This window comes from Pseudophryne corroboree, chromosome 5, assembly GCF_028390025.1.
Source record: "Pseudophryne corroboree isolate aPseCor3 chromosome 5, aPseCor3.hap2, whole genome shotgun sequence".
In the NCBI taxonomy this organism is placed as follows: domain Eukaryota; kingdom Metazoa; phylum Chordata; class Amphibia; order Anura; family Myobatrachidae; genus Pseudophryne; species Pseudophryne corroboree.
In genome coordinates this window covers 162,909,131-162,935,320 of record NC_086448.1, presented here as the reverse complement: position 1 = coordinate 162,935,320, position 26,190 = coordinate 162,909,131, and the positions used below count along the sequence as shown (strand labels likewise).

General features: G+C 48.3%; 1 protein-coding gene across 1 annotated transcript in view; it reads right to left on the bottom strand.

The window, feature by feature from the left end:
• NUB1 (negative regulator of ubiquitin like proteins 1) overlaps positions 1–26,190 on the bottom strand; it is a 176,863-nt gene that overhangs the window by 44,604 nt on the left and 106,069 nt on the right. The window contains exons 10-12 of the mRNA XM_063921843.1: positions 16,955–17,062; positions 9,775–9,927; positions 7,776–7,922 (exon numbers count right to left, since the gene is read on the bottom strand). Coding sequence (XP_063777913.1) covers positions 7,776–7,922; positions 9,775–9,927; positions 16,955–17,062 — 408 coding nt within the window. The remainder of the gene's footprint in view (positions 1–7,775; positions 7,923–9,774; positions 9,928–16,954; positions 17,063–26,190) is intronic.

The following is a 26,190-nucleotide window of genomic DNA, read 5'->3' as shown; positions in this document are numbered from 1 at the left end:
AACTACTTGAGATAGTGCTACTCCGACCTCCAACTGTTCTCTGGACCTTGCTCTTATCAGGAGGTCGTCCATTTTCTTTGAAGAAGAATCATCATTTCGGCCATTACCTTGGTAAAGACCCGGGGTGCCGTGGACAATCCAAACGGCAGCGTCTGAAACTGATAGTGACAGTTCTGTACCACGAACCTGAGATACCCTTGGTGAGAAGGGCAAATTGGGACATGGAGGTAAGCATCCCTGATGTCCCGGGACACCATATAGTCCCCTTCTTCCTGGTTCGCTATCACTGCTCTGAGTGACTCCATCTTGATTTGAACCTTTGTAAGTGTTCAAATATTTCAGATTTAGAATAGGTCTCACCGAGCCTTCTGGTTTCAGTACCACAATATAGTGTGGAATAATACCCCTTTCCTTGTTGTAGGAGGGGTACTTTGATTATCACCTGCTGGGAATACAGCTTGTGAATTGTTTTCCAATACTGCCACCCTGTCGGAGGGAGACGTTGGTAAAGCAGACTTCAGGAACCTGCGAGGGGGAAACGTCTCGACTTTCCAATCTGTACCCCTGGGATACTACTTGTAGGATCCAGGGGTCCTGTACGGCCCCAGCGTCATGCTGAGAACTTGGCAGAAGCGGTGGAAGGCTTCTGTTCCTTGGAATGGGCTGCCTGCTGCAGTCTTCTTTCCTTTCCTTTATCCCTGGGCAGATATGACTCTTATGGGGACGAAAGGACTGAGGCTGAAAAGACGGTGTCTTTTTCTGCATAGATGTGACTTAGGGTAAAAACGGTGGATTTTCCAGCAGTTGCCGTGGCCACCAGGTCCGATGGACCGACCCCAAATAACTCCTCCCCTTTATGCCGTTTGGAATCTGCATCACCTGACCACTGTCGTGTCCATAAACATCTTTTGGCAGATATGGACATCGCACTTACTCTTGATGCCAGAGTGCAAATATCCCTCTGTGCATCTCGCATATATAGAAATGCATCCTTTAAATGCTCTATAGTCAATAAAATACTGTCCCTGTCAAGGGTATCAATATTTTTAGTCAGGGAATCCGACCAAGCCATCCCAGCTCTGCACATCCAGGCTGAGGCGATCGCTGGTCGCAGTATAACACCAGTATGTGTGTATATACTTCTTAGGATATTTTCCAGCCTCCTATCAGCTGGCTCCTTGAGGACGGCCCTATCTGGAGACGGTACCGCCACTTGTTTTGATAAGCGTGTGAGCGCCTTATCCACCCTAAGGGGTGTTTCCCAACGCGCCCTAATTTCTGGCGGGAAAGGGTATACCGCCAATAATTTTCTATCGGGGGAAACCCACGCATCATCACACACTTCATTTAATTTATCTGATTCAGGAAAAACTACAGGTAGTTTTTTCACACCCCACATAATACCCTTTTTTGTGGTACTTGTAGTATCAGAAATATGTAACACCTCCTTCATTGCCCTTAACAAGTAACGTGTGGCCCTAAAGGAAAATACGTTTGTTTCTTCACCGTCGACACTGAAATCAGTGTCCGTGTCTGTCGACCGACTGAGGTAAATGGGCGTTTTAAAGCCCCTGACGGTATTTGAGACGCCTGGACAGGTACTTTTTGTTTGCCGGCCGTCTCTGTTGACATTATCACGTAATTCCTTGAATAAGCCATCCATTCCGGTGTCGACTCCCTAGAGAGTGACATCACCATTACAGGCAATTGCTCCGCCTCCTCACCAACATCGTCCTCATACATGTCGACACACACGTACCGACACACAGCACACACACAGGGAATGCTCTGATAGAGGACAGGACCCCACTAGCCCTTTGGGGAGACAGAGGGAGAGTTTGCCAGCACACACCAAAAACGCTATAATTATACAGGGACAACCTTTATATAAGTGTTTTTCCCTTATAGCATTTTAATATATTCATATCGCCAAATCAGTGCCCCCCCTCTCTGTTTTAACCCTGTTTCTGTAGTGCAGTGCAGGGGAGAGCATGGGAGCCTTCCCACCAGCATTTCTGTGAGGGAAAATGGCGCTGTGTGCTGAGGAGAATAGGCCCCGCCCCCTTTTCGGCGGGCTTCTTCTCCCGTTTTTCTGAGACCTGGCAGGGGTTAAATACATCCATATAGCCCCCAGAGGCTATATGTGATGTATTTTTAGCCAGAATAAGGTACTATCATTGCTGCCCAGGGCGCCCCCCCAGCGCCCTGCACCCTCAGTGACCGCTGCTATGAAGTGTGCTGACAACAATGGCGCACAGCTGCAGTGCTGTGCGCTACCTTATGAAGACTGAAAAGTCTTCTGCCGCCGGTTTCTGGACCTCTTCACTTTTCGGCATCTGCAAGGGGGTCGGCGGCGCGGCTCCGGGACGAACCCCAGGGTGAGACCTGTGTTCCGACTCCCTCTGGAGCTAATGGTGTCCAGTAGCCTAAGAAGCCAATCCATCCTGCACCCAGGTGAGTTCACTTCTCTCCCCTAAGTCCCTCGTAGCAGTGAGCCTGTTGCCAGCAGGACTCACTGAAAATAAGAAACCTAACAAAACTTTTACTCTAAGCAGCTCTTTAGGAGAGCCACCTAGATTGCACCCTTCTCGGCCGGGCACAAAAATCTAACTGAGGCTTGGAGGAGGGTCATAGGGGGAGGAGCCAGTGCACACCACCTGATCCTAAAGCTTTTACTTTTGTGCCCTGTCTCCTGCGGAGCCGCTATTCCCCCCCCCCCATGCTCCTGACGGAGTCCCCAGCATCCACTTAGGACGTCAGAGAAACTACTGGTAGTTTTTTCTCTCCAAACATAATACCCTTTTTTGTGGTATCGGGGGTAACATCAGAAATGTGCAACACATTTTTCATTGCCTCAATCATGTAACGTGTGGCCCTATTGGAAGTTACATTAGTCTCATCGTCGTCGACACTGGAGTCAGTATCCGTGTCGACATCTGTGTCTGCCATCTGAGGTAGCGGGCGTTTTAGAGCCCCTGATGGCTTTTGAGACGCCTGGGCAGGCACAGGCTGAGAAGCCGGCTGTCCCATATTTGGTATGTCGTCAAACCTTTTATGTAAGGAGTCGACACTGTCACGTAGTTCCTTCCACATAACCATCCACTCCGGTGTCGGCCCCGCAGGGGGTGACATCACATTTATAGGCATCTGCTCCGCCTCCACATAAGCCTCCTCATCAAACATGTCGACACAGCCGTACCGACACACCGCATACACACAGGGAATGCTCTGACAGAGGACAGGACCCCACAAAGCCCTTTGGAGAGACAGAGAGAGAGTATGCCAGCACACACGAGAGCGCTATATAACACAGGGATCCCACTATAAATGAGTGTTTTTTCCCTTATAGCTGCTTATATTATATATACTGCGCCTAAATTTAGTGCCCCCCCTCTCTTTATTACCCTTATGTAGCTTGACACTGCAGGGGAGAGCCAGGGAGCGTCCTTCCAGCGGAGCTGTGAGGGAAAAATGGCGCCAGTGCGCTGAGGGAGATAGCCCCGCCCCTTTTCCGGCGGACTTCGCCCGCTTTTTCTGGAATTCTTGCAGGGGTATTTTTACACCTATATAGCCTTCCTGACTATATATGGTGTAGATTTGCCAGCCAAGGTGTATTACATTGCACTCAGGGCGCCCCCCCCCCCCCCCAGCGCCCTGCACCCATCAGTGACCGGAGTGTGAGGTGTGCATGAGGAGCAATGGCGCACAGCTGCAGTGCTGTGCGCTACCTTGTTGAAGATCGAGGTCGGGTCCTGTGTTCGATCCCTCTGGAGCTAATGGTGTCCAGTAGCCTAAGAAGCCCAAGCTACCTCCAGTCAGGTAGGTTCGCTTCTTCTCCCCTTAGTCCCTCGCTGCAGTGAGTCTGTTGCCAGCAGATCTCACTGTAAAATAAAAAAACTAAATACACTTTCTTTCTAGGAGCTCAGGAGAGCCCCTAGTGTGCATCCAGCTCAGCCGGGCACAAGATTCTAACTGAAGTCTGGAGGAGGGTCATAGTGGGAGGAGCCAGTGCACACCAGTAGTCTAAAGCTTTCTTTTAGTTGTGCCCAGTCTCCTGCGGAGCCGCTATTCCCCATGGTCCTTACGGAGTCCCAGCATCCACTTAGGACGTCAGAGAAATAGGTCTGACCGAACCGTCCGGTTTCGGGACCACAAATAGGGTTGAGTAGTAACCTCTTCCCTGCTGGTTCAGGGGAACCCTGATTATTACTTGCTGTAGACACAGCGTTTGAATTGCAGCTAAGACTACATCCCGTTCCGATGTGGAAGCTGGTAGGGCCGATTTGAAAAATCGGCGCGGGGGCACCTCATCGAACTCCAGTTTGTAACCCTGGGAAACTATTTCCAACACCCAAGGATTCAGGCCTGAGCTGACCCAGGCCTGGCTGAAAAGTCGAAGACGTGCCCCCACCGGTGCGGACTCCCTCAGGGGAGCCCCAGCGTCATGCTGTGGGCTTTGGAGTAGCCGGGGAGGACTTTTGTTCCTGGGCACCTGCTGAAGCAGGTGCTCTTTTGCCTCTGCCCTTACCTCTGGCGAGGAAGGAGGATCCACGACCTCTTCTGGGCTTGTGCGACTGAAAGGACTGCATCTGATAGGGTGGTACTTTCTTTTGCTGTTGGGGAATAAATGGTAAAAAGTTTGATTTACCTGCTGTAGCTGTGGAAACCAGGTCCGTCAGCCCATCCCCAAACAATACATCTCCCTTATAGGGTAGAACTTCCATATATTTTTTGGAATCTGCATCAGCCGTCCATTGGCGAGTCCATAAGGATCTTCTCGCATAGACAGACATGGCATTGGTCCTAGAAGCAAGCAATCCAATGTCCCTTTTGAGTATCCCCTCATAAATAAGACTGCGTCTTTAATATGGGCTAGAGTTAAGAATATAGTATCCTTATCCATCTTATCAAAATCAGCTGTCAGCTCATCTGTCCAAGCTGAAATCGCGCTACACACCCATGCCGACGCAATTGTCGGTCTAAGGACTGCTCCAGTATGAGAATAAATACACTTTAAGGTAGTCTCTTGCCTGCGATCTGCAGGGTCCCTAAGGAGACGGTAGTGCCACTTTCTTGGACAAGCGCGTCAGGGCCTTGTCCACAGTGGGAGGTGATTCCCAACGCTCCCTGTCCTGTTTAGGGAAGGGGTATGCCATATAAATTCTTTTGGGTATCTGCGGTCTCTTTTCCGGAGTCTCCCAAACTTTTTCAAAGAAATAATTTAGTTCATGAGATGTGGGAAAATGTATAATCTGTTTCTTTCCCTTAAACATGTGCACCCTTGTGTCGGGGACCGAGGGTTCATCCGCAATATGCAACACATCCCTTATTGCCACAATTATACACTGAATGCTTTTCGTCACCCTAGGGTGCAATTTCACTTCGTCATAGTCGACACTGGAATCAGAGTCCGTGTCGGTAGTCGTGTCTTGTGTTAAGAGACGCTTTTGAGACCCCGATGGGCCCTGTGAGTCGGTCCAATCCGAGGATTGACCCCCTGATGTCCCCCCTAATTCAGCCTTATCAAGCCTCTTATGTAAGGATGCCACACTTGCATTCAACATATGCCACATGTCCATGCATTCCTGAGTCGGCACAACCGACGGGGACACACCACTCATTTGCTCCACCTCCTCCTTGGAAAAGCCTTCCGCTTCAGACATGTCGACACCACGTACCGACACCCCACACACACAGGGATTAACCTATAAGGGGACAAAACCCCAACCAGGCCCTTAGGAGAGACAGAGAGAGAGTATGCCAGCACACATCCAGCGCTTAATAACACTGGAAAAATATGACCAGATAGCGCTTTTATATATAAAATGACCAGATTCCCACTCACTGCGCTCAAAATGCCCCCCTCCTCTTTTTTCCAGCCTGAATGTTCAGCAGGGGAGAGACCAGGGAGCCAGCGTTTTCCTCATGCAGCTTCTGTGGAGAAAATGGCGCTGGTTAGTGCTGGGGATCAAGCTCCGCCCACCCGACGGCGGGCTTCGGTCCCGGTGATTTTTTTATAGAAAATGGCGGGGGATCGTAGAATTACTGCCCAGCAGCCTAATCTACCTTGTCAGTGCCCAAATGTGAGGTTTATTGCTGCCCAGGGCGCCCCCCTGCGCCCTGCACCCTTCAGTGCTGCTCTGTGTGTGTGAATGGGAGCAACTTACCTCATGAAGATCTGATGTCTTCTGCCGCCTATGATGTCTTCTGCCTTCTCATACTCACCCGGCTTCTATCTTCGGCATCTGTGAGGAGGGCGGCGGCGCGGCTCCGGGACGAACCCTAGGTGAGACCTGTGTTCCGACTCCCTCTGGAGCTAGTGGTGTCCAGTAGCCTTAGAAACAGAGCCCAACCGTTAAGCCAGCCCTGCTTCTCTCCCCTCAGTCCCACGATGCAGGGAGCCTGTTGCCAACAGGACTCCCTGAAAATAAAAAACCTAACAAAATTCTTTTTCAACAGAAAACTCTGGAGAGCTCTCTGCAGTGCACCCATTCTCCTCTGGGCACAAGATCTAACTGAGGTCTGGAGGAGGGGCATAAAGGGAGGAGCCAGTGCACACCCATAGTAAAAGTTCTTTTTAGGTGCCCTATCTCTTGCGGAGCCAGTCTATACCCCATGGTCCTTATGGAGTCCCCAGCATCCTCTAGGACGTAAGAGAAAAAAAAAAAAAAAAAAATATATATATATATATATATATATATATATATATACACAAGCAGTGGGCATGGCACTCCTGGCGACTTGTGTCAATAAGAACTCTCAAGTAGGCAGAATATGAAGTACAACGTTTCAATGCTGGTTTATTTAAGGCATTTTCCTCAGGTAAATGAGGAAAATGCCTTAAATAAACCGGCATTGAAACGTTGTACTTCATATTCTGCCTACTTGAGAGTTCTTATTGACACAAGTCGCCAGGAGTGCCATGCCCACTGCTTGTGTATCTCTTCCTATTGCGGAGGAACCCGGCGCAGGAATCATTATTAAGGAGAGCCGGATCTCTGGGACTGTATATATATATATATATTTGGCAAAGTATAGTCCGGCACTCCACTTAAGGTGGGTACACACTGGAAGATATATCTGCTGATCAATTGATCTGCAGCTATATCTATGGACGGATCGAGCAGTGTGTTGAGCATACACACTGCACGATCCGTCGGGGACTGACATCATGAACTGGGTGGGCGTGTACACACGCCCGCCCAGCTCAGCTGTCAATCACCGCCGGCCGCCGCAGCATGTGTAGGACACAGCGACGCACCGATATATCGGTAGATATATTGGCCGTCAGCTGTGCTGCGGGGCCGACGCGATAAGTCTGTGAACGGCGGAGTTCACAGACGTATAGGGCCGTACACACCGGCCGACGGACCCGCGATATATCGGCCATTCTCGATATATCGGCCAGTGTGTAAGGGCCTTAACTGATTGTTTGCGGTCTCGGTGCCTTCTGTCATGACATGTTGAGGAGATACATACTGTATAGGTATAGGAAATGGTTTTGTTTGCAATTATTTGTTTTTATTGTAATCAAATAATTATAGCAAATGGCAGAAAAGAAACCAGTGCATTTCTGGCTTATCTGACCTCTTTGCTCGCATAGTTCTGCCAAAAAAACATTTTGTAAACCACTTAATGTACTTGGCTTCAAATAAGTGATTTGATCGCTTATGAACAAAAATACAGTTTTTTTTTTATTTTTTATTATTGTTGAGAAAGTCCATGTTTTAGGTGGAGACAGACAACTTCATAACCTGGGAGAACAGAAAACTTACCTGAACTGCACGGTCAATGTTGCCACCAGCCTGACTTAGGGCCTTTGCCGCAGCGGTCTCAGAGTATCCCATCCCTCTCAGAGTATTGATCTTGTCTAGTCTCCTCTTCCTCTTTTCTCGCTCTTCTTTTTTAATCTTTGCTTTTTCCTACAAAATATAAAGCGGCCTTTTAAGAATATATTCACAATCATAAATTCAATAAGAGTCAAAAGAGCAATATTTACTTCTAACTGTACATATAGATTGCTTCTATGCAGTTACCTATGCAGAGAATAGGAATAATGGGGGTAATTCCAAGTTGATCGCAGCAGGAAATTTTTTTAGCAGTTGGGCAAAACCATGTGCACTGCAGGGGGGGGCAGATATAACATTTGCAGAGAGAGTTAGATTTGGGTGGGTTATTTTGTTTCTGTGCAGGGTAAATACTGGCTGCTTTATTTTTACACTGCTGCAGATTGAACTCACCACACCCAAATCTAACTTTCTCTGCACATGTTATATCTGCCCCCCCTGCAGTGCACATGGTTTTGCCCAATTGCTAACAAACTTACTGCTGCGATCAACTCAGAATTACCCCCAATGTGTCACTGTATTGTTACTGAACTTTGCATTCACAGACAAAGGGAGGTAATTGCTCATAGTGTTATAGGAAGAAAAGAGAGAGCGACAATGGTGGTCATTCCGAGTTGTTCGCTCGTTGCCATTTTCGCTATGCGCTTAGTTATTTAACTAAAAACTTAGCAGTTTTGCTGTTGTCCATGCGGCGCTTTTCAGTCGCACTGGTGATCGGTGAGTGATTGACAGGAAAGGGGTGTTTCTGGGTGGTAACGGAGCGTTTTGCAGGAGTGCGCTAAAAAACGCAGGCGTGTCAGGTAAAAAGGCGGGAGTGTCTGGAGAAATGGGGGAGTGGCTGGCCGAATGCAGGGCGTGTTTGTGACGTCAAACCAGGAACTAAACGGACTGAGCTGATCGCAATCTAGGAGTAGGTCTGAAGCTACCCAGAAACTGCAAAGAATTATTTAGTAGCAATTCTGCTAACCTTTCGTTCGCTATTCTGCTATGCTAAGATACACTCCCAGAGGGCGGCGGCCTAGCGTTTGCAATGCTGCTAAAAGCAGCTAGCGAGCGAACAACTCGGAATAACCACCAATGAATCATCTTCACCACAACTGCTGTCCTTAAATTTAAAGGCCCATTGAAGCCACAGTATAAGTTAGCTTATATAAAAGCTTCATATAATGAAGTTTCCCAATCATGCATCTAGAAGTTCCCCTGGTTTAACAGAACGTGAGATAACAACACTATGGAGTCTATTCAATCACTGTCAGATCGTCTCCGTCTGAGAGGATCCGACAGTTCAGTATTCAATTTGCGGGCAATTACAACAGGTTTTTGACCATTTTTCGACAATGCCGATCCGACTTAAAAAAAAAAAAGTCAGATTCACGTTGTCGAAAATGGGCCAAAAAACTGTTGGAATCGCCTGCAAATCCAATAAAACACATGTATCTGCGGCTAATCTGCCGATCCACATGTTTTCCTACAAGTCGGATTTTTTAAAAAGTCGGCAAACCGGCACTATACTTGAATAGGTCGAATCCAAATTCGACCTAAAAAAGTCAGAAAGTGCCGCTTTTCCGACTTTTTAAAAAACCCGACCGTAATTGAACAGATCCCTATAATTACATTTTCTGTGCAAATGAGTGTGAGCTTTAGTTTCAGGTTATTAGCAATTACAGATGAAAAGGTCCAGTGACTGTGACCTTCTATATACTGAAGAGAGGAAGTCTGCTGTGCATAGGAAAAAGACCATAACATATGATGATCAGCCCTTTAATACAGCATAGGTTGCATTTTTTGTCGGGGGTTTAGAAGTACTTATCTGGCTTTATCTATAGAACAGCAATTTCCATTTCTCAGCAGTATCCAATTCGCTCGGCACCTGGCTCTAATAAGAACCGCTTACATGGAGTTTATCTGAGTGAAGGTTTTGTTGTACCTCTCGTTTATATTCGATATGATTTGCAGCATGTTCCACGTTCCCATCACATGCTCTCAGTGCCAGGCGCGCCTCCTGAGCAGAACATCCCAGCTGCAGCAAGGTCTCTACTTTGGTGGGGTCTATGGAAATTTCATTATACAATCTGTTTGCCTGAAACAACAATAAAAATCACAACGTACTAGCTTCTTGTTACATGGATTGATAAAAGCATTGAGTTACATCGGCTCTTCCAGATCGGCAATGACCTCACACATGCATCGATGAAGGTTGTAAGACAACCAACACGTGTCCAACTTAAGTTTCTGCTTACAGCAAAGCGCCGCAGCAGGATGTCACAAGCGGCGTCCACCCGGCTCCAGCAAGTGAGGTCACACTTGCTGGAGCCGGGTGGACACTGCTGTGAGGTCTGGCGGCTGTGTGACATCCTCCTGCAGCGCTACTGTAGCGCTGATCTCCTCCGTCTGCCGGCGGCTGTCCCCCGCTGGTCTCCCCGCAGCTCCCCCACCTCTCCTCCTCTGGATCCCTCATCTCAATTCGACTTGAAAAAGTCGAATTGAGAGGAGATTGAATAGGGGTTGTCGGATCCATTCCGACAAATGCATATTGGAATGGATCCGACGCTAATTGAATATACCCCCAAGTGTTGTGAAACCAGCAATCCTGGGCAAAGCATGATTGTAGTTTGCTTTGTTTCTGGACTAGAAAGTCATAGCAACCGGACAGAATGAAGCAGGGCACGCTGGCTTTGAGGCATGAGGACGTGCTGTCAGTGCAATCTTGCTGTGTCCTGAGGATCAGACTGTGTAAGCAGCTTGGACAGTTCATGAAAACACTGTAGGATGAGTTCATGAACAGTCTAATCCTTAGGGAACAGCAACATGCGCTGACAGTACGTCTCCACGCAATGATAATGGGCATGCTGTACTTGGCTCGATGGAAAGGAGAGAGACTAAATTATAACCAAATCCAGGTGGAGATAAACTTCAAGTTGTCCCATATAAGCCCACCCTTTAACTCTATCCCAGCTACTAGCAATAGGATCTCTGTCCGTACAAACTGGCGGCCAGTTGTACCACACATTTTCCAACCTACCAGAGAATGAACAATAGAGTTAGAGAAATAGGGCAGGGCTAGAGAACGACTGTGAAATCTAAATGTAGTTCCCAACCAATGTTCAGCCAAAGAGTCAATTTGCATCTGATGTTGATTATCAATCCCACAATTGTACTACAACATACTGTTCTTTTTGCGCTGTAACTGCTTTACACACAGCTTGCATAAGTATATTACTGGCCGATTTCATAGCATCACCATTGGTCATCGTTGTGTACCACACAAAAAGATGGTCACAAAATAATACTGACCAACGCTGGTTTTTCATTTTGAGATCAGCATATATAGTAAGTATTGTACATGCTAGACAAAACTGCACAACCTGAGGAGGGTTACAGGACAGCAACCCATTTATGCAAAAAATAAGAATTTACTTACCGATAATTCTATTTCTCGTAGTCCGTAGTGGATGCTGGGGACTCCGTCAGGACCATGGGGAATAGCGGCTCCGCAGGAGACAGGGCACAAAAATAAAGCTTTAGGATTAGGTGGTGTGTACTGGCTCCTCCCCCTATGACCCCCCTCCAAGCCTCAGTTAGGATACTGTGCCCGGACGAGCGTACACAATAAGGAAGGATATTGAATCCCGGGTAAGACTCATACCAGCCACACCAATCACACCGTATAACTTGTGATCTGAACCCAGTTAACAGTATGACAAACGTAGGAGCCTCTGAACAGACGGCTCACAACAATAACAACCCGAATTTGTTTGTAACAATAACTATGTACAAGTATTGCAGACAATCCGCACTTGGGATGGGCGCCCAGCATCCACTACGGACTACGAGAAATAGAATTATCGGTAAGTAAATTCTTATTTTCTCTAACGTCCTAAGTGGATGCTGGGGACTCCGTCAGGACCATGGGGATTATACCAAAGCTCCCAAACGGGCGGGAGAGTGCGGATGACTCTGCAGCACCGAATGAGAGAACTCAAGGTCCTCCTCAGCCAGGGTATCAAATTTGTAGAATTTTGCAAACGTGTTTGCCCCTGACCAAGTAGCAGCTCGGCAGAGTTGTAATGCCGAGACCCCCCGGGCAGCCGCCCAGGATGAGCCCACTTTCCTTGTGGAATGGGCCTTGACAGATTTAGGTTGTGGCAAGCCTGCCACAGAATGTGCAAGTTGAATTGTGCTACAAATCCAACGAGCAATCGTCTGCTTAGAAGCAGGAGCACCCATCTTGTTGGGTGCATACAATATAAACAGTGAGTCAGACTTTCTGCCGTTCTTGAAATATATATTTTCAATGCCCGGACCACGTCCAACAACTTGGAATCCTCCAAATCGTTAGTAGCCGCAGGCACCACAATAGGCTGGTTCAGGTGAAACGCTGACACCACCTTAGGCAGAAAATGAGGACGCGTCCGCAGTTCTGCCCTGTCCGTATGGAAAATCAGATATGGGCTCTTATATGATAAAGCCGCCAATTCTGATACTCTCCTGGCTGAAGCCAGGGTCAGTAGCATGGTTACTTTCCATGTAAGATACTTCAACTCCACCGATTTGAGCGGCTCAAACCAATGGGATTTGAGAAAATCCAAGACTACATTAAGATCCCACGGTGCCACTGGGGGCACAACCGGGGGCTGTATATGTAGTACTCCTTTTACAAAAGTCTGGACTTCAGGAACTGAAGCCAATTCTTTCTGGAAGAAAATCGACAGGGCCGAAATTTGAACCTTAATGGACCCCAATTTGAGGCCCATAGACAATCCTGTTTGCAGGAAATGTAGGAATCGACCCAGTTGAAATTCCTCCGTGGGGGCCTTCCTGGCCTCACACCACGCAACATATTTCCTCCAAATGCGGTGATAATGTTGTGCAGTCACCTCCTTCCTGGCTTTTACCAGTGTAGGAATGACCTCTTCCGGAATACCTTTTTCCCTTAGAATTCGGCGTTCAACCGTCATGCCGTCAAACGCAGCCGCGGTAAGTCTTGGAATAGACACGGTCCCTGCTGAAGCAGGTCCCGTCTTAGAGGTAGAGGCCACGGATCCTCCGTGAGCATCTCTTGAAGTTCCGGGTACCAAGTTCTTCTTGGCCAATCCGGAGCCACTAGTATCGTTCTTACTCCCTTTTGCCGTATAATTCTCAGTACTTTTGGTATGAGAGGCAGAGGAGGGAACACATACACTGACTGGAACACCCACGGTGTTACCAGAGCGTCCACAGCTATTGCCTGAGGGTCTCTTGACCTGGCGCAATACCTGTCCAGTTTTTTGTTGAGGCGGGACGCCATCATATCCACCATTGGTTTTTCCCAACGGTTCACAATCATGTGGAAGACTTCTGGATGAAGTCCCCACTCTCCCGGGTGTAGATCGTGTCTGCTGAGGAAGTCTGCTTCCCAGTTGTCCACTCCCGGAATGAATACTGCTGACAGTGCTATCACATGATCTTCCGCCCAGCGAAGAATCCTTGCAGCTTCTGCCATTGCTGTCCTGCTTCTTGTGCCGCCCTGTCTGTTTACGTGGGCGACTGCCGTGATGTTGTCCGACTGGATCAACACCGGCCGACCCTGAAGCAGGGGTTTTGCCAGACTTAGAGCATTGTAAATCGCTCTTAGCTCCAGTATATTTATGTGAAGAGACATCTCCAGGCTTGACCATACTCCCTGGAAGTTTCTTCCCTGTGTGATCGCTCCCCAGCCTCTCAGACTGGCATCCGTGGTCACCAGGACCCAGTCCTGTATGCCGAATCTGCGGCCCTCTAACAGATGAGCACTCTGCAACCACCACAGAAGAGACACCCTTGTCCGTGGCGATAAGGTTATCCGCTGATGCATCTGCAGATGTGATCCGGACCATTTGTCCAGCAGATCCCACTGAAAAGTTCGTGCGTGGAATCTGCCGAATGGAATCGCTTCGTAAGAAGCCACCATCTTTCCCAGGACTCTTGTGCATTGATGCACAGACACTTTCCCTGGTTTTAGGAGGTTCCTGACAAGTTCGGATAACTCCCTGGCTTTCTCCCCTGGAAGAAACACCTTTTTCTGAACCGTGTCCAGAATCATTCCCAAGAACAGCAGACGTGTCGTCGGGGTCAACTGAGATTTTGGAAAATTCAGAATCCACCCGTGTTGTTGCAGCACTAGTCGGGTTAGTGCTACTCCGTCCTTCAGCTGTTCTCTGGACCTTGCCCTTATCAGGAGATCGTCCAAGTAAGGGATAATTAATACGCCTCTTCTTCGCAGAAGAATCATCATTTCGGCCATTACCTTGGTAAAGACCCGAGGTGCCGTGGACAATCCAAACGGCAGCGTCTGAAACTGATAATGACAGTTTTGCACCACGAACCTGAGGTACCCTTGATGTGAAGGGCAAATTGGGACATGCAGGTAAGCATCCTTTATGTCCAGGGACACCATATAGTCCCCTTCTTCCAGATTCGCTATCACTGCTCTGAGTGACTCCATCTTGAACTTGAATTTTTGTATGTACAGGTTCAAAGATTTCAGATTTAGAATAGGTCTTACCGAGCCGTCCGGCTTCGGTACCACAAATAGCGTGGAGTAATACCCCTTTCCCTGTTGTAGGAGGGGTACCTTGACTATCACCTGCTGAGAAAACAGCTTGTGAATGGCTTCCAATACCGTCGCCCTGTCTGAGGGAGACGTTGGCAAAGCAGACTTTAGGAACCTGCGAGGGGGAGACTTCTCGAATTCCAACCTGTAACCCTGAGATACTACCTGCAGGATCCAGGGGTCCACCTGTGAGCAAGCCCACTGTGCGCTGAAATTCTTGAGTCGACCCCCCACCGCTCCTGAGTCCGCTTGTAAGGCCCCAGCGTCATGCTGAGGGCTTTGCAGAACCCTGAGAGGGCTTCTGTTCCTGGGCAGGGGCTGCTTGCTGCCCTCTCTTACCCCTTCCTCTGCCCCGAGGCAGATATGACTGTCCTTTTGTCCCCTTGTTCTTATAGGACCGAAAGGACTGCGGCTGAAAAGACGGTGTCTTTTTCTGTTGGGAGGGGGTCTGAGGTAAAAAGGTGGATTTTCCGGCAGTTGCCGTGGCCACCAGATCCGATAGACCGACGCCAAATAATTCCTCCCCTTTATACGGCAATACTTCCATATGTCGTTTGGAATCCGCATCACCTGACCACTGTCGCGTCCATAAACTCCTTCTGGCAGATATGGACATCGCATTTACTCTCGATGCCAGAGTGCAAATATCTCTCTGAGCATCTCGCATATAAAGGAAAGCATCCTTTAATTGCTCTATAGTCAATAAAATACTGTCCCTATCCAGGGTATCAATATTTTCAGTCAGGGAATCCAACCAGACGACCCCAGCACTGCACATCCAGGCTGAGGCGATGGCTGGTCGCAGTATAACACCAGTATGTGTGTATATACTTTTTAGGGTAGTTTCCAGTCTCCTATCAGCTGGATCCCTGAGGGCGGCCGTAATAGGAGACGGTAACGCCACTTGTTTTGATAAGCGTGTGAGCGCCTTATCCACCCTAGGGGGTGTTTCCCAGCGCGCCCTAACCTCTGGCGGGAAAGGGTATAATGCTAATAACTTTTTTGAAATTAGCACTTTTCTATCTGGGTTAACCCACGCTTCATCACATACATCATTTAATTCCTCTGATTCAGGAAAAACTACAGGTAGTTTTTTCACCCCCCACATAATACCCCTTTTTGTGGTACTTGCAGTATCAGAGATATGCAAAGCCTCCTTCATTGCCGTGATCATATAACGTGTGGCCCTACTTGAAAATACGTTTGTTTCATCACCGTCGACACTAGATTCAGTGTCTGTGTCTGGGTCTGTGTCGACCGACTGAGGTAAAGGGCGCTTTACAGCCCCTGACGGTGTCTGAGACGCCTGGGCAGGTACTAACTGGTTTGCCGGCCGTCTCATGTCGTCAACTGATTTTTGTAATGTGCTGACATTATCACGTAATTCCATAAACAAAGCCATCCATTCCGGTGTCGACTCCCTGGGGGGTGACATCACCATTATCGGCAATTGCTCTGCCTCCACACCAACATCGTCCTCATACATGTCGACACACACGTACCGACACACAGCAGACACACAGGGAATGCTCTTATCGAAGACAGGACCCCACTAGCCCTTTGGGGAGACAGAGGGAGAGTTTGCCAGCACACACCCAAGCGCTATAATATATATGGGAACAACCTTATATAAGTGTTGTTCCTTATAGCAGCTTAAATATATCAAAATATCGCCAAAAAATGCCCCCCCTCTCTGTTTTACCCTGTTTCTGTAGTGCAGTGCAGGGGAGAGTCCTGGGAGCCTTCCTCACAGCGGAGCTGAGCAGGAAAATGGCGCTGTGTGCTGAGGAGAATAAGCCCCGCCCCCTATTTCGGCGGGCTTTTCTCCCGGAGTTTTAGATATCTGGCATGGGTTAAATACATACATATAGCCTCAATGGCTATATGTGATGTATTCTTTTGCCATAAAGGTATTAAATATTGCTGCCCAGGGCGCCCCCAGCAGCGCCCTGCACCCTCCGTGACCGCTTGGTGTGAAGTGTGTGACAACAATGGCGCACAGCTGCAGTGCTGTGCGCTACCTTCATGAAGACTGAAGAGCCTTCTGCCGCCTGTTTCCGGACCTTCAATCTTCAGCATCTGTAAGGGGGGTCGGCGGCGCGGCTCCGGGACGAACCCCAGGGTGAGACCTGTGTTCCGACTCCCTCTGGAGCTAATGGTGTCCAGTAGCCTAAGAATCCAATCCATCCTGCACGCAAGTGAGTTGAAATTCTCTCCCCTAAGTCCCTCGATGCAGTGAGCCTGTTGCCAGCAGGACTCACTGAAAATAAAAAACCTAAAAACTTTTTCTAAGCAGCTCTTTAGGAGAGCCACCTAGATTGCACCCTGCTCGGACGGGCACAAAAACCTAACTGAGGCTTGGAGGGGGGTCATAGGGGGAGGAGCCAGTACACACCACCTAATCCTAAAGCTTTATTTTTGTGCCCTGTCTCCTGCGGAGCCGCTATTCCCCATGGTCCTGACGGAGTCCCCAGCATCCACTTAGGACGTTAGAGAAACAGGTTCTGGGGTCAGTATATCAGCTGCAGCATCTTACCTCTGCCAGTTTTTCTGACGCCTCTTTGGCTTTTCCGTTGTGGTAATTTACAATCCCTTGCAGTAGATTCAGTCTTAGAAACAGCACTTTCTCCCTCCCAGAGCTTCCCTGCAACAGGCAAAATTAAATAGTCTTTAAAAAATTAACTGATCAGCAACTCAAAGTATGGAAACATTTCTCTTGTAAAAAAAACAAAAAAACAAATCTATACATTGCAGCATCCCGAGGCTCATTAATCAGGCAGAAATGTAAAAAAGCACACAACTTAATTTTTTACTTTTATATTGCTATTATTGTTTATTACAAAAATATATACATGGGTTACATACGTTTTACCGGCTGTCAATATCCCAAAAGCGGCATCCCGCCCGCCAGAATACCGGCAGCGGGGTGAGCGCTAAGAGTCCCCTTGTGGGCTCGGTGGCGCACGCAGGATCTATTCCTGGTGCACTGGGATTTCGGCATTGGTAACCTGAACGCTGGGATCCAGACAGCTGGCATTTTAACTGCAACCGATATACATGGCCACATACACACGGAGGAGCGTCCATTTTTTTCCACTGAAAGCCAGAAGTGTGCGTATCTGAATCAGCTAATGTTATGTGCATGAAAGGTGCTTTTTTGGCAAACACCTGATTAACTTCCTGACCCTCAGACCAATAATGCCTCTAGGGGACACAGGTTTTCCAGGTCTCTGTTGCAAGGGGGATTCCTCAACCTTCTGATTCTTGTAGCTACACCCAATTAGGGGCCTAGGACCTGCAACGGTGGGCCCAGAGGTCTTCTGAGGGACAACAATCACCAGCTCACCAATAAACTGGGAGCCTCTTACAGTTTTTGGAACGTGGTATACATATACCACAATTACCTCCGCCCACCCCTGGTCACAATACGTGAAAAAAAGACAAAAATGTAAATGTTTTAAAGGGATAAATAGGTGTTGTAATACCCCAATCCAGATGTATAAAAAATATTTCAGCCAATCCCAAAGGTCATGACAGGTAAAAAAAATAAGAATTTACTTACCGATAATTCTATTTCTCATAGTCCGTAGTGGATGCTGGGGACTCCGAAAGGACCATGGGGAATAGCGGCTCCGCAGGAGACTGGGCACAAAAGTAAAAAGCTTTAGGACTACCTGGTGTGCACTGGCTCCTCCCCCTATGACCCTCCTCCAAGCCTCAGTTAGGATACTGTGCCCGGACGAGCGTACACAATAAGGAAGGATTTTGAATCCCGGGTAAGACTCATACCAGCCACACCAATCACACCGTACAACTTGTGATCTGAACCCAGTTAACAGCATGATAACAGAAGGAGCCTCTGAAAAGATGGCTCACAACAACAATAACCCGATTTTTGTAACAATAACTATGTACAAGTATTGCAGACAATCCGCACTTGGGATGGGCGCCCAGCATCCACTACGGACTATGAGAAATAGAATTATCGGTAAGTAAATTCTTATTTTCTCTAACGTCCTAGTGGATGCTGGGGACTCCGAAAGGACCATGGGGATTATACCAAAGCTCCCAAACGGGCGGGAGAGTGCGGATGACTCTGCAGCACCGAATGAGAGAACTCCAGGTCCTCCTCAGCCAGGGTATCAAATTTGTAGAATTTAGCAAACGTGTTTGCCCCTGACCAAGTAGCTGCTCGGCAAAGTTGTAAAGCCGAGACCCCTCGGGCAGCCGCCCAAGATGAGCCCACTTTCCGTGTGGAATGGGCTTTTACAGATTTTGGCTGTGGCAGGCCTGCCACAGAATGTGCAAGCTGAATTGTACTACAAATCCAACGAGCAATCGTCTGCTTAGAAGCAGGAGCACTCAGCTTGTTGGGTGCATACAGGATAAACAGCGAGTCAGATTTTCTGACTCCAGCCGTCCTGGAAACATATATTTTCAGGGCCCTGACTACGTCCAGCAACTTGGAATCCTCCAAGTCCCTAGTAGCCGCAGGCACCACAATAGGCTGGTTTAAGTGAAATGCTGAAACCACCTTAGGGAGAAATTGAGGACGAGTCCTCAATTCTGCCCTGTCCGTATGAAAAATTAGGTAGGGGCTTTTATAGGATAAAGCCGCCAATTCTGAGACACGCCTGGCTGAAGCCAGGGCTAACAGCATTACCACTTTCCATGTGAGATATTTTAAGTCCACAGTGGTGAGTGGTTCAAACCAATGTGATTTTAGGAATCCCAAAACTACATTGAGATCCCAAGGTGCCACTGGAGGCACAAAAGGAGGCTGTATATGCAGTACTCCCTTGACAAACGTCTGAACTTCAGGAACAGAAGCTAGTTCTTTTTGGAAGAATATTGACAGGGCCGAAATTTGAACCTTAATGGACCCTAATTTGAGGCCCATAGACAGTCCTGTTTGCAGGAAATGCAGGAATCGACCCAGTTGAAATTCCTCTGTAGGGGCCTTCCTGGCCTCGCACCACGCAACATATTTACGCCAAATACGGTGATAATGTTGTACGGTTACATCCTTCCTGGCTTTGATCAGGGTAGGGATGACTTCATCCGGAATGCCTTTTTCCTTCAGGATCCGGCGTTCAACCGCCATGCCGTCAAACGCAGCCGCGGTAAGTCTTGGAACAGACATGGTCCCTGCTGGAGCAGGTCCTTTCTTAGAGGTAGAGGCCACGGGTCTTCCGTGAGCATCTCTTGAATTTCCGGGTACCAAGTCCTTCTTGGCCAATCCGGAACCACGAGTACAGTCTTTACTCCTCTCCTTCTTATGATTCTCAGTACTTTTGGTATGAGAGGAAGAGGAGGGAACACATACACTGACTGGTACACCCACGGTGTTACCAGAGCGTCCACAGCTATTGCCTGAGGGTCCCTTGACCTGGCGCAATATCTGTCCAGTTTTTTGTTAAGGCGGGACGCCATCATGTCCACCTTTGGTTTTTCCCAACGGTTCACAATCATGTGGAAGACTTCTGGGTGAAGTCCCCACTCCCCCGGGTGAAGATCGTGTCTGCTGAGGAAGTCTGCTTCCCAGTTGTCCACTCCCGGAATGAACACTGCTGACAGTGCTATCACATGATTTTCCGCCCAGCGAAGAATCCTTGCCACTTCCGTCATTGCCCTCCTGCTTCTTGTGCCGCCCTGTCTATTTACGTGGGCGACTGCCGTGATGTTGTCCGACTGGATCAACACCGGCTGACCCTGAAGCAGAGGTCTTGCCTGACTTAGGGCATTGTAAATGGCCCTTAGTTCCAGGATATTTATGTGAAGTGACGTTTCCATGCTTGACTACAAGCCCTGGAAATTTCTTCCCTGTGTGACTGCTCCCCAGCCTCTCAGGCTGGCATCCGTGGTCACCAGGACCCAATCCTGAATGCCGAATCTGCGGCCCTCTAGGAGATGAGCACTCTGTAACCACCACAGGAGAGACACCCTTGTCCTTGGAGACAGGGTTATCCGCTGATGTATTTGAAGATGCGATCCGGACCATTTGTCCAGCAGATACCACTGAAAAGTTCTTGTGTGGAATCTGCCGAATGGAATCGCTTCGTAAGAAGCCACCATCTTTCCCAGGACCCTTGTGCATTGATGTACTGACACTTGGCCTGGTCTTAGGAGGTTCCTGACTAGGTCGGATAACTCCCTGGCTTTCTCTTCCGGGAGAAACACCTTTTTCTGTACTGTGTCCAGAATCATTCCTAGGAACAGCAGACGTGTCGTCGGAATCAGCTGCGATTTTGGAATATTTAGAATCCATCCGTGCTGTCGTAGTACTACTTGAGATAGTGCTACTCCGACCTCTAACTGTTCTCTGGACCTTGCCCTTATCAGGAGATCGTCCAAGTAAGGGATAATTAAGACGCCTTTTCTTCGAAGAAGAATCATCATTTCGGCCATTACCTTGGTAAAGACCCGGGGTGCCGTGGACAATCTAAACGGCAGCGTCTGAAACTGATAGTGACAGTTCTGTACCACAAACCTGAGGTACCCTTGGTGAGAAGGGCAAATTGGGACATGGAGGTAAGCATCCTTGATGTCCAGAGACACCATATAGTCCCCTTCTTCCAGGTTCGCTATCACTGCTCTGAGTGATTCCATCTTGAATTTGAACCTTTTTATGTAAGTGTTCAAGGATTTCAGATTTAAACTAGGTCTCACCGAGCCGTACGGCTTCGGTACCACAAACAGCGTGGAATAATACCCCTTTCCCTGTTGTAGGAGGGGTACCTTGATTATCACTTGCTGGGAATACAGCTTGTGAATGGCTTCCAATACCGCCTCCCTGTCGGGGGGAGACGTTGGTAAAGCAGACTTCAGGAACCGGCGAGGGGGAGACGTCTCGAATTCCAATTTGTACCCCTGGGATACTACCTGCAGGATCCAGGGGTCCACTTGCGAGTGAGCCCACTGCGCGCTGAAATTCTTGAGACGGGCCCCCACCGTGCCTGAGTCCGCTTGTAAGGCCCCAGCGTCATGCTGAGGACTTGGCAGAAGCGGGGGAGGGCTTCTGTTCGTGGGAAGAGGCTGTCTGCTGCAGTCTTTTTCTCCTTCCTCTGCCCCGGGGCAGATATGAGTGGCCTTTTGCCCGCTTGCCCTTATGGGGACGAAAGGACTGAGCCTGAAAAGACGGTATCTTTTTCTGCTGCGAGGTGACTTGGGGTAAAAAGGTGGATTTCCCAGCCGTTGCCGTGGCCACCAGGTCCGATAGACCGACCCCAAATAACTCCTCCCCTTTATACGGCAATACTTCCATATGCTGTTTGGAATCCGCATCCCCTGACCACTGTCGCGTCCATAATCCTCTTCTGGCAGAAATGGACATCGCACTTACTCTTGATGCCAGAGTGCAAATATCCCTCTGTGCATCTCGCATATATAGAAATGCATCCTTTAAATGCTCTATAGTCAATAATATATTGTCCCTGTCCAGGGTATCAATATTTTCAGTCAGGGAATCCGACCAAGCCACCCCAGCACTGCACATCCAGGCTGAGGCGATTGCTGGTCGCAGTATAATACCAGTATGTGTGTATATACTTTTTAGGATATTTTCCAGCTTCCTACCAGCTGGTTCCTTGAGGGCGGCCGTATCAGGAGACGGTAACGCCACTTGTTTTGATAAGCGTGTGAGCGCCTTATCTACCCTAGGGGGTGTTTCCCAACGCGCCCTAACCTCTGGCGGGAAAGGGTATAATGCCAATAATTTTTTAGAAATTAGCAGTTTTTTATCGGGGGAAACCCACGCTTCATCACACACCTCATTTAATTCATCTGATTCGGGAAAAACTACGGGTAGTTTTTTCACACCCCACATAATACCCTTTTTTGTGGTACTTGTAGTATCAGAAATGTTCAAAACCTCCTTCATTGCCGTGATCATGTAACGTGTGGCCCTACTGGAAAATACGTTTGTTTCCTCACCGTCGACACTGGAGTCAGTGTCCGTATCGACCTGAGGTAACGGGCGCTTTAGAGCCCCTGACGGTGTTTGAGACGCCTGTACAGGTATTAACTGATTTGCCGGCTGTCTCATGTCGTCAACAGTCTTTTGTAAAGTGCTGACACTATCACGTAATTCTTTCCATAAGACCATCCAGTCAGGTGTCGACTCCCTAGGGGGTGACATCACTAACACAGACAATTGCTCCGCCTCCACACCATTTTCCTCCTCATACATGTCGACACAACGTACCGACACACAGCACACACACAGGGAATGCTCTGATAGAGGACAGGACCCCACTAGCCCTTTGGGGAGACAGAGGGAGAGTTTGCCAGCACAAACCAGAGCGCTATATATATATATAGGGATAACCTTATATAAGTGTTTTTCCCTAATATAGCTGCTGTATATATTAATATGCCAATTTAGTGCCCCCCCCTCTCTTGTTTTACCCTGTTTCTGTAGTGCAGGACTGCAGGGGAGAGTCAGGGAGCTTTCCTCCAACGGAGCTGTGAGGAAAAAATGGCGCCAGTGTGCTGAGGAGATAGGCTCCGCCCCCTTCTCGGCAGCCTTTCTCCCGCTTTTTTATGGAAAAATTGGCAGGGGTTAAATGCATCCATATAGCCCAGGAGCTATATGTGATGTATTTTTTGCCAAAAAAAGGTGTTTTATTGCGTCTCAGGGCGCCCCCCCCCAGCGCCCTGCACCCTCAGTGACCGGAGTGTGAAGTGTGCTGAGAGCAATGGCGCACAGCTGCGGTGCTGTGCGCTACCTTATTGAAGACAGGACGTCTTCTGCCGCCGATTTTCCGGACCTCTTCAGTCTTCTGGCTCTGTAAGGGGGCCGGCGGCGCGGCTCTGGGACCCATCCATGGCTGGGCCTGTGATCGTCCCTCTGGAGCTAATGTCCAGTAGCCTAAGAAGCCCAATCCACTCTGCACGCAGGTGAGTTCGCTTCTTCTCCCCTTAGTCCCTCGGTGCAGTGAGCCTGTTGCCAGCAGGTCTCACTGAAAATAAAAAACCTACTTTAAACTTTTACACTAAGCAGCTCAGGAGAGCCCCTTAGCCTGCACCCGTCTCGTTCGGGCACAAAAATCTAACTGAGGCTTGGAGGAGGGTCATAGGGGGAGGAGCCAGTGCACACCAGGTAGTCCTAAAGCTTTTTACTTTTGTGCCCAGCCTCCTGCGGAGCCGCTATTCCCCATGGTCCTTTCGGAGTCCCCAGCATCCACTAGGACGTTAGAGAAATAAAAATAAATGAACCAGCAGTTTCAGTGGTGCCAAGTGCTCTACTTGTGGGACAGGGTATCTCTAACCATGTCCTTGTTTGGGAACCCCCAGACAGCTATACACTGGGGCCCATAGCACCTTAGGTCTTATTAGCAACTGGTCCTTCTCCAGGGAACCTAGATATATTGCTCCATTGTGGCAACTCATCACCAAAACCTCAACAGAACAGATACTACACTTGATCTTATCCAAAAGGCAGAAGAGCAACTGATCACACCGATAATCCTGTGGGCAGCCGGCATGCACTTATCAAACAACCATTTAGGAGAGTGAGACTTGCATTAGTGTCACACAACAATTCTACAACACACTACGAAATACCCCCTGAATAGGTAATTGCCTTGCCAAACTTTGTTTTGAAATGTTTATAGCTGTCAGTTCCAAACTAAACATGTCCGAGTATCACTTTCTTCCTGGAAGAACCCATTTATTACATTTTTAAGTAATTTCTTAACAACAGGGATATAAAAATCTGCACAGTAACGACCACACTCAGATGTGTGTATGGGGCAGCATGGAAACAGACATTCTTAAAAGGACCATTAAACTTAAACTTCAAGTTTCTTCTGAGAAAAGAGCTTCTAATATGGATAAATATACTGTACGTACAAAACTTTCATGGTCAGAGAACTTTGAACCTTAAGAAATGTTAGATAAAGTTGCAATCCAGGGTAAACACATTTCCCCATACATAACAAACATTTTAATGTCTTTAACTCTATTAGATAACTTATGCAATTGACTTCTATCTGCCTAAATTGTCTGATATTCTCCCCTCCTCATGGAGTCAAGTATGCCCTGCAAAAGTATCTGTTCTTCACAGCCCGCCAGCCCTCCTCTCACTCTCTGTCCTCCCTCCCCATCTTATCACAGTCACCTTCCCAATTATATCGCTCACCCGGAATACATACTATTTACTGGCATCCCGGCCGCCAGTATGCCTGCAGCGGGGAGAGATATATTCTCTCTCTATGGGTGTCGTGGACACCCACAGAAGGAGAAAAGCCTGAGGTGCCAGTATTCCGGCGTCTGCATTGTGAGCGTTGGGATCCCGACAGGCGATCTCATGATTGCCTGCCGCTCACCCCTAGGACTGTAAGGTCTAATGAGCAGACCCCTCCAACCTGCACTCTCTGGGGTGTAGTTACTAAAGTGCAGGTTTACAGATGTGGAGATGTTGCCAACAGTAAACCAGATTCAGGTTATTATTTTCTAGAACGAGCTTCTTGGTATAAGAAGATTGGTTGCTATGAGCAACATCTCTACTTCTATAAACCTGCATTTTAGTAAATATACCCCTCTGTCTCTACTGTGCAGCACACGGTGTGCCGATACCGCTTCTCCCCCATGTACCCCTATCATTATCGGCGCCAATGTAAGAATGGTCAGTGGCATTGACTGTTTTGACACCTGCAGCTATCAATTTAGACTATAGTGGCTTCCGGCTCCAGACAGCACATAGGAGATCTCGCGATAATAGCGAGATCTCGCGCATGTGCACAGGGGGATCCGGTCTCTAGGTCGACAGGGTCTCTAGGTTGACATGTTCTAGGTCAACAGGTCAAAAGGTCGACATGAGTTTTTCACGATTTTTTTCTTTTTTTAAACCTTTTCATACTTAACGATTCACGTGGACTATGATTGGAACGGTAATCTGTGCAGAGCGAAATGGTAGTGGGGTGAGGCACCTTGCCCGAAGCATGGCGAGAGAAGCGAGCCATGCAAGGGGACACGGTGCACTAATTGGGGTTCGTGGTCACTCTACGAAGAAAACTACACATAAAAAACTCATGTCGACCTAGAGACCCTGTCGACCAATAGTGGTTGACCTAGACACTGTCGACCTAGTTACTATCTACCTTCCATACCACACCCGTGCACAGGAGCCAGGCGGGTATGGAGAGACAGTGCATCATCACTAGGCTGGAGATCCCGGCTTTCAGCATACCGACTGCAGGATCCCGGCGGGGGATGGGCGAGCGCAACAAGCCCCTTGTGGGCTCTCCACAGGTCCTATTCCCACTCTCTGGGTGTCGTACACACCCACGAGCGGGAATAGTCCCTACTAGTCGACATGCCGACTGTCTGGATTTAAAGGGGTGCGGGATTTAGCCGCCAGGAATGTGACATAAGACATAACTACATCCCAAATAAAGAAACCAGATAATCTGATTCTGGTAGAGATGGTTTAGCACATTTTCCTAAATTAAGTTCTCTAGCCATTCCTGCTAGGATAACATGCATCCCAATCAACTGGAATATCTAGGTGCCTTTAGGACTTTAAAACACAGTAGGACTGTTTTTATGGGAAATATAGATAGTGTTTCGTGAAGAAAAAGACAGCGAACAAACTGCAACACCATAGACATACCGGAGGGTTCGGTACCGACATATTTTGCATGTCGATATGCTCAGGATGTCAACCAAACAGTGGGTCCTGTTGGTGCTGCGATCACTTACCTCCATGCAGCTTGGGTAGTGCAGCAGTGTCATCTGGGTCCCGTGAACCATGAGTTCCAGTACGCTAAC